Raw genomic sequence first — 10,646 nt, 5'->3', positions numbered from 1 at the left:
CAATGTCAAGAATCACTGTTCATCTTCACTCTTTTATTCCTCTTTTTTCCCCACCTCTGCAACAAACTCCCACACTCTCTTCAATCCCACTCCTCCCTCCAGGTCTTCAAAACAACTGTTCACCACAATCTCATATATTTCCCCATCCAAAATCTTGATTTTTTTTCTTTCCCCACCTCCATCAACTTCCCCGTTTTCCTTCTTGAAAGTCCCTGTAGTACCATCTTGTCGACCCCGTGTACCCCACCCCATCCACTTCCTTCCACAGTTATCCTGCAGTCTTTGTTCCCCATTATTTTGTGCTTCCCTCTCCTGCCCCTCTTGTCTCCTGCCTTGTTATAAGTTTCTGTGTATTAATTATCTCATATATGAGCCTCAACTTGGTTTACTAAAACAAACAAAAAAAATCATCATCTTAGTTGTTTTCAGATTATTTGGACAGGAAGAAAAATGAAAAAGAAACAAACTCAAAATATTACTTGTGGGAAACATTGCAGAATGCAGAGAACAACCTCCCTTTTATGTATCAAAACAAACCTTCCTCTAATCTATCTATAATTCCAGGTGTGTGTGTGTGTGTGTGTGTGTGTGTGTGTGTGTGTGTGTGTGTGTGTGCGTGCGTGCGTGCGTGCGTGCGTGCGTGCGTGCGTGCGCGCGCGCGCGCGCCTGTCTGCGACCGCCGTTTCTCGACGACGCTGGTCCGATCTGGTTGAAACTTGCTCGGAATATTGCCGGGGACCCGCAGATGTGCCTTTTCATGGTTCAATATTAATCGGATGAGCGGTTCCCAAGTTACGGCCATTTATCTGTCGACCAATGACAAGACACGGTGCTATGACATCACGAATGACGTCACAATTAATGTTTATTTATTTATTTGCACGATTGACGGTTCGATCTGATTGAAACTTGGCAGGAATATTTCTGGGGACCCGCGAATGTGCCTTTTCGAGGTTTGATATTAATCGGACGAGTGGTTCGCAAGTTACGGCCATTTATCTGTCGACCAATGGCAAGACATGGTGCCATGACATCACGAATGACGTCACAATTAATGTTTATTTATTTATTTATTTTGCACGATTGACGTCCGATCTGATTGAAACTTGCCAGGAATATTGCCGGGGACCCGCAGATGTGCCTTTTCAAGGTTTGATATTAATCGGATAAGCGGTTCCCAAGTTACGGCCATTTATCTGTCAACCAATGACAAGCTGTTTTTTCCCAAGGTTTAAATGAATTGTTCAAATTATTAATTAATCCCAAGGTTTGAATTTTCCCAAGGGAAACAGCTGTTTCCCAAGGGTTTGAAAGCTGTTTTTTTCCCCAAGGTTTGAATTAATTGTTGTGCTTGGGAGACATTTGTGAATACATTTACAAAGAGGGGCGAGAGAGAGGGGGCGAGAGAGGCGAGAGAGAGGGGGGGCGAGAGAGAGCGGGGCGAGAGAGAGCGGGGCGAGAGAGAGAGGGGGGCGAGAGAGAGGGGGAGAGAGAGAGCGGGGCGAGAGAGAGCGGGGCGAGAGAGAGGGGGCGAGAGAGAGCGGGGCGAGAGAGAGGGGGCGAGAGAGAGCGGGGGCGAGAGAGAGCGGGGCGAGAGAGAGCGGGGGCGAGAGAGAGCGGGGGCGAGAGAGAGTCGGGGGCGAGAGAGAGAGCGGGGGCGCAGAGAGAGCGGGGGCGAGAGAGAGGGGGGCGAGAGAGAGAGAGGGGCGAGAGAGAGGGGGGCGAGAGGGAGCGGGGGCGAGAGAGAGCGAGCGAGAGAGAGCGGGGGCGAGAGAGAGCGGCGAGAGAGAGCGGGGGCGAGAGAGAGCGGGGGCGAGAGAGAGAGCGGGGGCGAGAGAGAGCGGGGGCGAGAGAGAGCGTGGGGCGAGAGAGAGCGGGGGCGAGAGAGAGCGGGGGCGAGAGAGAGCGGGGGCGAGAGAGAGCGGGGGGCGAGAGAGAGAGCGGGGGCGAGAGAGAGCGGGGGCGAGAGCGGGGGCGAGAGAGAGAGCGGGGGCGAGAGAGAGAGAGAGGGGGCGAGAGAGAGAGGGGGCGAGAGAGAGAGGGGGCGAGAGAGAGAGAGGGGGCGAGATGGAGGGGGCGAGATGGAGGGGGCGAGATGGAGGGGGCGCAGATGGAGGGGGCGAGATGGAGGGGGCGAGATGGAGGGGGCGAGATGGAGGGGCGAGATGGAGGGGGCGAGATGGAGGGGGCGAGGGAGAGGGGGCGAGGGAGAGGGGGGCGAGGGAGAGGGGGCGAGGGAGAGGGGGCGAGGGAGAGGGGGGCGAGGGAGAGGGGGGGCGAGGGAGAGGGGGCGAGGGGGAGGGGGAGAGGGAGGCGAGAGAGAGGGGGCGAGAGAGAGGGGCGAGAGAGAGGGGGCGAGAGAGAGGGGGCGAGAGAGAGGGGGCGAGAGAGAGGGGCGAGAGAGAGGGGCGAGAGAGAGGGGCGAGAGAGGGGGGGCGAGAGAGGGGGGGCGAGAGAGGGGGGCGAGAGAGGGGGCGAGAGAGGGGGGCGAGAGAGGGGGGCGAGAGAGGGGGGCGAGAGAGGGGGCTACAGAGGGGGGCGAGAGAGGGGGGCGAGAGAGAGGTGGCGAGAGAGAGGTGGCGAGAGAGGGGGGGGCGAGAGAGGGGGCGAGAGAGAGGGGCGAGAGAGGGGGCGAGAGGGGGCGAGAGAGAGGGGGCGAGAGAGGGGGCGAGAGAGGGGGCGAGAGAGGGGGGCGAGAGGGGGGGGGGGGGGGGGGGGGGGGCGAGAGAGGGGGGGCGAGAGAGGGGGCGAGAGAGGGGGGCGAGAGAGGGGGGCGAGAGAGGGGGCGAGAGAGGGGGCGAGAGAGGGGGAAGGAGAGGGCGAGAGAGGGGGCGAGAGAGGGGGCGAGAGAGAGGGGGCGAGAGAGAGGGGGCGAGAGAGAGGGGGCGAGAGAGAGGGGGCGAGAGAGAGGGGGCGAGAGAGCGGGGGCGAGAGAGAGCGGGGGCGAGAGAGAGCGGGGGGCGAGAGAGAGCGGGGGCGAGAGAGAGCGGGGGCGAGAGAGAGCGGGGGCGAGAGAGAGCGGGGGCGAGAGAGAGCGGGCGAGAGAGAGGGGGCGAGAGAGAGGGGGCACAGAGAGAGGGGGCGAGAGAGAGGGGCGAGAGAGAGGGGGCGAGAGAGGGGGCGAGAGAGAGGGGCGAGAGAGAGGGGGCGAGAGAGAGGGGGCGAGAGAGAGGGGGCGAGAGAGAGGGGGCGAGAGAGAGGGGCGAGAGAGAGCGGGGGCGAGAGAGAGCGGGGGCGAGAGAGAGCGGGGGCGAGAGAGAGCGGGGGGCGAGAGAGAGCGGGGGCGAGAGAGAGCGGGGGCGAGAGAGAGCGGGGGCGAGAGAGAGCGGGCGAGAGAGAGGGGGGCGAGAGAGAGGGGGGCGGAGAGGGGGGCGAGAGAGGGGGCGAGAGAGGGGGCGAGAGAGGGGCGAGAGAGGGGGCGAGAGAGGGGGCGAGAGAGGGGGCGAGAGAGAGGGGGCGAGAGAGAGGGGGCGAGAGAGAGGGGGCGAGAGAGAGGGGCGAGAGAGCGGGGGCGAGAGAGAGCGGGGGCGAGAGAGAGCGGGGCGAGAGAGAGCGGGGGCGAGAGAGAGCGGGGGCGAGAGAGAGCGGGGCGAGAGAGAGCCGGGCGAGAGAGAGCGGGGGCGAGAGAGAGCGGGGGCGAGAGAGAGCGGGGGCGAGAGAGAGCAGGGGGCGAGAGAGAGAGAGGGGCGAGAGAGAGAGAGGGGGCGAGAGAGAGGGGGGCGAGAGGGAGCGGGGGCGAGAGAGAGCGGGGGCGAGAGAGAGCGGGGCGAGAGAGAGCGGGGGCGAGAGAGAGCGGGGGCGAGAGAGAGCGGGGGCGAGAGAGAGAGCGGGGGCGAGAGAGAGAGCGGGGGCGAGAGAGAGCGGGGCGAGAGAGAGCGTGGGGCGAGAGAGAGCGGGGGCGAGAGAGCGGGGGCGAGAGAGAGCGGGGGCGAGAGAGAGCGGGGGCGAGAGAGAGAGCGGGGGCGAGAGAGAGCGGGGCGAGAGAGAGCGGGGGCGAGAGAGAGAGCGGGGCGAGAGAGAGAGAGAGGGGGCGAGAGAGAGAGGGGGCGAGAGAGAGAGGGGCGAGAGAGAGAGGGGGCGAGAGAGAGAGGGGGCGAGATGGAGGGGGCGAGATGGAGGGGGAAGGAGAGGGGCGAGATGGAGGGGGCGAGATGGAGGGGGCGAGATGGAGGGGGCGAGGGAGAGGGGCGAGGGAGAGGGGGGCGAGGGAGGGGCGAGGGAGAGGGGGGCGAGGGAGAGGGGGCGAGGGAGAGGGGGGCGAGGGAGAGGGGGAGAGGGAGAGTGGGGAGAGGGAGGCGAGAGAGAGGGGGCGAGAGAGAGGGGGCGAGAGAGAGGGGGCGAGAGAGAGGGGGCGAGAGAGAGGGGGCGAGAGAGGGGCGAGAGAGAGGGGCGAGAGAGAGGGGCGAGAGAGAGGGGCGAGAGAGGGGGGCGAGAGAGGGGGCGAGAGAGGGGGGCGAGAGAGGGGGGCGAGAGAGGGGGCGAGAGAGGGGGGGCGAGAGAGGGGGGCGAGAGAGGGGGCGAGAGAGGGGGGCGAGAGAGGGGGGGGCGAGAGAGAGGTGGCGAGAGAGAGGTGGCGAGAGAGGGGGGGGCGAGAGAGAGGGGGCGAGAGAGAGGGGGCGAGAGAGAGGGGGCGAGAGGGGGCGAGAGAGAGGGGCGAGAGGGGGGGCGAGAGAGGGGGGCGAGAGAGAGGGGGCGAGAGAGGGGGCGAGAGAGGGGGCAGAGAGGGGGCGAGAGAGGGGGGCGAGAGAGGGGGGCGCAGAGAGGGGGGGCGAGAGAGGGGGCGAGAGAGGGGGGCGAGAGAGGGGGCGAGAGAGGGGGCGAGAGAGGGGGCGAGAGAGAGGGGCGAGAGAGAGGGGGCGAGAGAGAGGGGGCGAGAGAGAGGGGGCGAGAGAGCGGGGGGCGAGAGAGAGCGGGGGCGAGAGAGAGCGGGGGCGAGAGAGAGCGGGGGCGAGAGAGAGCGGGGGCGAGAGAGAGCGGGGGCGAGAGAGAGAGCGGGGCGAGAGAGAGCGGGGGCGAGAGAGAGCGGGCGAGAGAGAGGGGTAGAGAGAGGGGCGAGAGAGAGTGGGGCGAGAGAGAGGGGCGAGAGAGAGGGGGCGAGAGAGAGGGGGCGAGAGAGAGGGGGCGAGAGAGAGGGGGCGAGAGAGAGGGGGCGAGAGAGAGGTAGCGAGAGAGCGGGGGCGAGAGAGAGCAGGGGCGAGAGAGAGCGGGGGCGAGAGAGAGCGGGGGCGAGAGAGAGCGGGGGCGAGAGAGAGCGGGGGCGAGAGAGAGCGGGGGCGAGAGAGAGCGGGGGGGGGCGAGAGAGAGAGCGGGCGAGAGAGAGGGGGGCGAGAGAGGGGGGCGAGAGAGAGGGGCGAGAGAGAGGGGGCGAGAGAGAGAGGGGGCGAGAGAGAGGGGGCGAGAGAGAGGGGGCGAGAGAGAGGGGGCGAGAGAGAGGGGCGAGAGAGAGGGGCGAGAGAGGGGGCGAGAGAGAGGGGGCGAGAGAGGGGGCGAGAGAGAGGGGCGAGAGAGGGGGCGAGAGAGAGGGGGCGAGAGAGAGGGGGCGAGAGAGAGGGGGCGAGAGAGAGGAGAGAGAGAGGGGAGAGAGAGAGAGAGAGAGCGAGAGAGAGAGAGAGGCGAGAGAGAGGGGGCGAGAGAGAGAGAGAGGGGCGAGAGAGAGGGGGCGAGAGAGAGGGGGCGAGAGAGAGGAAATGAGAGAGAGAGGGGGCGAGAGAGAGTGAAGAGGGGGCGAGAGAGAGGGGGCGAGAGAGAGAGAGGGGGCGAGAGAGAGGGGCGAGAGAGAGGGGGCGAGAGAGAGGGGCGAGAGAGAGGGGGCGAGAAGAGAGAGCGAAGAGAGAGAGAGAGCGGGGCGAGAGAGAAAGAGAGGGGGCGAGAGAGAGAGGGGCGAGAGAGAGCGGGGCGAGAGAGAGCGGCGAGAGAGAGCGAGGGGGCGAGAGAGAGGAGAGAGAGAGAGGGGGCGAGAGAGGGGAGAGAGAGAGCGAGAGAGGAGAGAGAGAGGGGAGAGAGAGAGAGAGAGCGAGAGAGAAATGAGAGAAGAGAGAGGGCGAGAGAGAGGGCGAGAGAGAGGGGGAGAGAGAGGGGGGAGAGAGAGAGCGAGGAGAGAGAGAGGGCGAGAGAGAGGGGCGAGAGAGAGAGAGAGGGGCATGAGAGAGAGAGAGAGGAGAGAGAGGTCATGAGAGAGGAGAGAGGGGGCGAGAGAGAGAGAGGGGCGAGAGAGAGAGAGAGGGGCGAGAGAGAGAGAGAGAGAGCGAGAGAGGGGCGAGAGAGAGAGAGAGGGGGCGAGGGAGAGGGGGGCGAGGGAGAGGGGCGAGGGAGAGGGGGCGAGGGAGAGAGAGAGGCGAGAGAGAGAGACGAGAGAGAGAGGGGCGAGAGAGAGGGGCGAGAGAGAGAGGGGGCGAGAGAGAGGGGGGCGAGAGAGAGGGGGCGAGAGAGAGAGAGGGCGAGAGAGAGGGGGGCGAGAGAGAGGGGGGCGAGAGAGAGGGGGCGAGAGAGAGGGGGGCGACAATTCTTCTTCTTCGTTTGATATGATGTCACAATTGATGCTGGGGACCTGAGTATGTTTCCCAGGTGTTTCCCAAGTTATGGCCATTTATGATACGGTTGGTCCGATCTAATTGAAAAAAATGCCCCAATCCAGTCGTCGTTTATGAGAGCGAAGGAACGAAGCTGCACAAACTGGCATGCACCTATGGGCATGCACCTACGGGCCCGCCCTAGTCCATCAAAATATGCCAATGTGACACGAAAAACGTAAACTTTCAAAGTGGCTGAAGACTTTTGCACAATACTATATACAACCCACTTTTCGCCGTCGATCAATATGCCTCCACCCACATTACATCTGTACATCATTACACATACTTGTACCAAGTTTGATTTAAATCCCTTCAGCTGTTCTCAAGGATCACAGATTTACCTGACATGATGTCTGAACTCTTGATGGCAAAACCTAATCAGTTCATTTTCGCATCATAATATATATACTCACACCAAGTTTGGTCAAAATCCCATCACTGGTTCACAAGTTAATGTGGTGACAGGATTTTTACCCAACAGAACCTCAGACTACCTGACCCGATAATCAAATCAGTTCATCATTAATTCATTATACATACTGGTACCAACTTTGTCTTGGATCCCTTCAGCCATTCTTAAGTTATTGTGGTGAAGAAAACCTGCCACGGATACACGGACGGACGGACAACCCGAAAACAATGCCTCTGGTGTCTTCGTCAGCATAGGCAATAAAACGATGACAACTTAGCAACAAACTATAAGACTAACAACATCAACATATAAGATTTAACAAGAAGAAGAAAATAAAAGTAAGAAAAAAAATAATGAAAAAAAGCTCGTCGCCACCCTGCGGAAAGATGATGTATGGTATCAGACACTTTAGGATTCCAGAAATAGTAATTTACCTTGCCACGCGAACTTCTTTCCATTGAGATCTATTCCAAAATCTACTGGGTAGAAGTCGATAATGGGAGACTCCTGAGATAGAAGACAAAGACAAGAATATTATGGTTGTCAAGGAAAGACAGAAAAGGTGAGCCCAAATGCAAATAATGTCTGCCGAGTGAGGAAGGAGGATGCAGGTTGAAATAAAATTTGATTTTTTCATAATTGCAGATTGCAACTTTGATTTCCAGATTAATATAGCATCCTAGGTGTCTTCAACTTCACGATTTAACCACTCCTCCCACTTCAACCCATTCAACCATCCCTTTAAGCTTCCATAGCCTGGATAGTCTCACACCTACGAGCCCTAGAACCAGCGATGCAATATACCTGAATTCAACCACAAATTAATTGCAAGTCACAAAAAAAAAAGAGAACTTCAATCTCTCCTCTGGCGAAGGGCAAGATTTCTGAGGCAAGTAAATAAATAAATAAATAAATTGGGAAAAAAAAGGTTTGACATGACCTTACATAAGATTTAAGGAGATCAGAAAAAGGTTTCAGTTTAATATGAAACCACAATGTTGCATGTGCACTGTGCAGTTATCAAATTATGAGCAAATACATATTTGGATTTCTCAATAATGTCAAAATGAACTAGAGTAATTCAACTGCGCGCAGTCGACGGTTATGCCTCCGCTCTCCCGCACAAACACTTGAGTATTGACATATTTGACCCTTGACCTTTATCATATGTGGCCCAAAATCTAATCAGTTAATTGCCCTGTCTAACTTTACCTTTGTACCAAGTTTGATGAAATTCTGTCCAATATTTCTTGAGTTAGGGTGTAAACAGTAAAATTTCAGAGTTTGACATTGACCTTTGACCCTTATCACATCTGGCCCAAAATCTAATCACTTAATTGCCCTGTCTTACTTTACCTTTTTATCAAGTTTGATGAAATTCTACAATTTGCTTCTCGAGTTATCGCGTAAACGAAAATCCGAACGGATGGACGGACAACCCGGAAACATAATGCCTCCGCACCAAGGGTACCAATACCAAGGGTGTTGAATGATAAAAAGTGTTAAAAAAAATATTTTTTTAATTGAGCATTTTGTCCAATCGTCTGCAAACTCATATTAGCAATGACCATTTAACGGCAGATACACCTCAAATGTATTGCACTTATAAAAGCTACTTTGCCCAAAATGTGTCATATTTCATTGGAAAAGACTATGTCAATTACACCAATCAGGTTAATTATGTCATAGAACCGTGACTATTTGGTGTGACTTATTTGGCTCGGTTCTTTGCGATTTCTTAATAAAAACTGCCACTACTAATGATACTAGCAAAGAGCCAATCCTTTGTGGAGTGGAGGCTGTTATAGCAGAAGAGTGGAGGCTGTTATCGCAGAAGAGTGGAGGCTGTTATCGCAGCAAAGGGGGGACCAACGCCATATTAATGCCCAGGATTTTGGAATGAGATGTTGGACAAGGTGTCCACATACTTTTGGCCATGTGGTGTACACCTCCGTAAGGCTGAATAGTTTACATTTTGTATGCCACTGATAGGTCGGATCTGAATCCGGACCTTAATCAAAATAGATTCAGCTTGTTCTCGTCACCTAACAAACTCATCCACAACTTTTTGAGATCATGCAATACATGGTTTTTGGCCCCATCTCTCAGTGGTGAAGAATCACTTGAAAAATTCTCGTATGCAGATTCAGATCTTCACCAAAATTTAATCAATTAGTCCTTGTCACACTCCCAACCTGTCCACAAAATTTCAGCGGCATCCATCGTGACCTCTTGAGATATTGTGCAATATATCGTTTTTAACCCAATCTTTCAATGATGAAGAATCAATTACAAATTAAATTAAAACTGGTAAACCAGTAATCCCGGGCTTCAAGGCGTGCCTCCATTTTAACAAATTTCAACACCATCACCGTGTCACATGATGTGGGTTTTCCGAGTTAGAAAGTTAGTTCAAGTCTGCAATGTGGCCCAGCTACGGGGTCCCTCAAGTTATATCGATGAAGGATTGAAAAGCCCATAGCAATACATGATAGAGAAAGAAACCACATTGGACAAATCGAGGCTGGACAAATTTTCAAGTCCCCAAAAAAGTCCAATAACTCCACATTTGCATATTAATGTAAATGGCGAACTTGTAGAACGTGAAAATATCTTCCAGAATTTGTGGTCACTTTTTGTCTATCTTCTTTGGTTTTCATTTTACGACATGTCAAAAATGTGTGATTTTCAACTTTGGGGGGCTCTGGGGCCTCACTGGGGTAAAATACAGACATAGTGTAAACATATTTGGAATCCCCTCTTCAAGGCCTATCAGAATCTGTCATTAAATTTTTTCAACTCTCATTTGCATATTTGGCATATTTAATGAGGCGAATCGGCATCATTTTAATCATATAAATTATGTAACGATTTCGACGAAATTAACAACTTAACATTGCAATGGAACCTTGCAAATGTGTGCAAAAATTTGAGGCTGTCGTATTACCCCTTCTGGAGAAGAAGATGTTTTTAGGTTTTGGAGAAAATCCAATATGGCCGCCATACCACGTGACCGACGTCATCAAAATTTTCAAAGTATAAACTGCAGGTGGAGAGTAATTAAATTGATAAGTTTCATTGAATTTACTCCAAGCGTTGTTTTCATTTTATGACATTTCAAAAATGGATCATTTTCAACTTTGGGGGGCGCTGGGGGCTCACTGGGGTCAAATACAGACATAGTATAAATATATTTGGAGTCCCCTGTTTATGTGCTATCGAAATTTGTCATTACATTTTTTCAACTCTCATTTGCATATTTAATGAGGCGAATCGGCATCATTTAAAATCATATTAATTATTTAACGATTTCGACCAAATTAACAAATTCACATTAACATCGAACTTAGCAAATGTGTGCAAAAGATTGAGGCTGTCGGATTATCCCTTCTGGAGAAGAAGATGTTTTTAGGTTTTGGATAAAATTCAATATGGCCGCCAGACCACGTGACCTACGTCATCAAAATTTTTAAAGTATAAACTGCAGGTGGTGAGTAATTAAATTGATAAGTTTCATTGAATTTACTCCAAGCGTTGTTTTCATTTTATGACATTTCAAAAATGGATCATTTTCAACTTTGGGGGGCGCTGGGGGCTCATTGGGGTCAAATACAGACATCGTATAAATATATTGGGAGTCCCCTGTTTATGTACTATCTAAA

At 55.0% G+C, this 10,646-nt stretch overlaps 1 protein-coding gene across 1 annotated transcript in view; it reads right to left on the bottom strand.

The window, feature by feature from the left end:
* LOC147019634 (5'-3' exoribonuclease 2-like) overlaps positions 1-10,646 on the bottom strand; it is a 164,248-nt gene that overhangs the window by 62,482 nt on the left and 91,120 nt on the right. The window contains exon 21 of the mRNA XM_085893760.1: positions 7,397-7,491. Coding sequence (XP_085749886.1) covers positions 7,397-7,491 — 95 coding nt within the window. The remainder of the gene's footprint in view (positions 1-7,396; positions 7,492-10,646) is intronic.

The sequence above is a fragment of the Eptatretus burgeri genome, chromosome 9, assembly GCF_056783735.1.
Source record: "Eptatretus burgeri isolate ZD-2024b chromosome 9, Ebu_testis_v1, whole genome shotgun sequence".
In the NCBI taxonomy this organism is placed as follows: Eukaryota; Metazoa; Chordata; class Myxini; order Myxiniformes; family Myxinidae; genus Eptatretus; species Eptatretus burgeri.
This window is presented reverse-complemented; position numbering and strand designations above follow the sequence as displayed.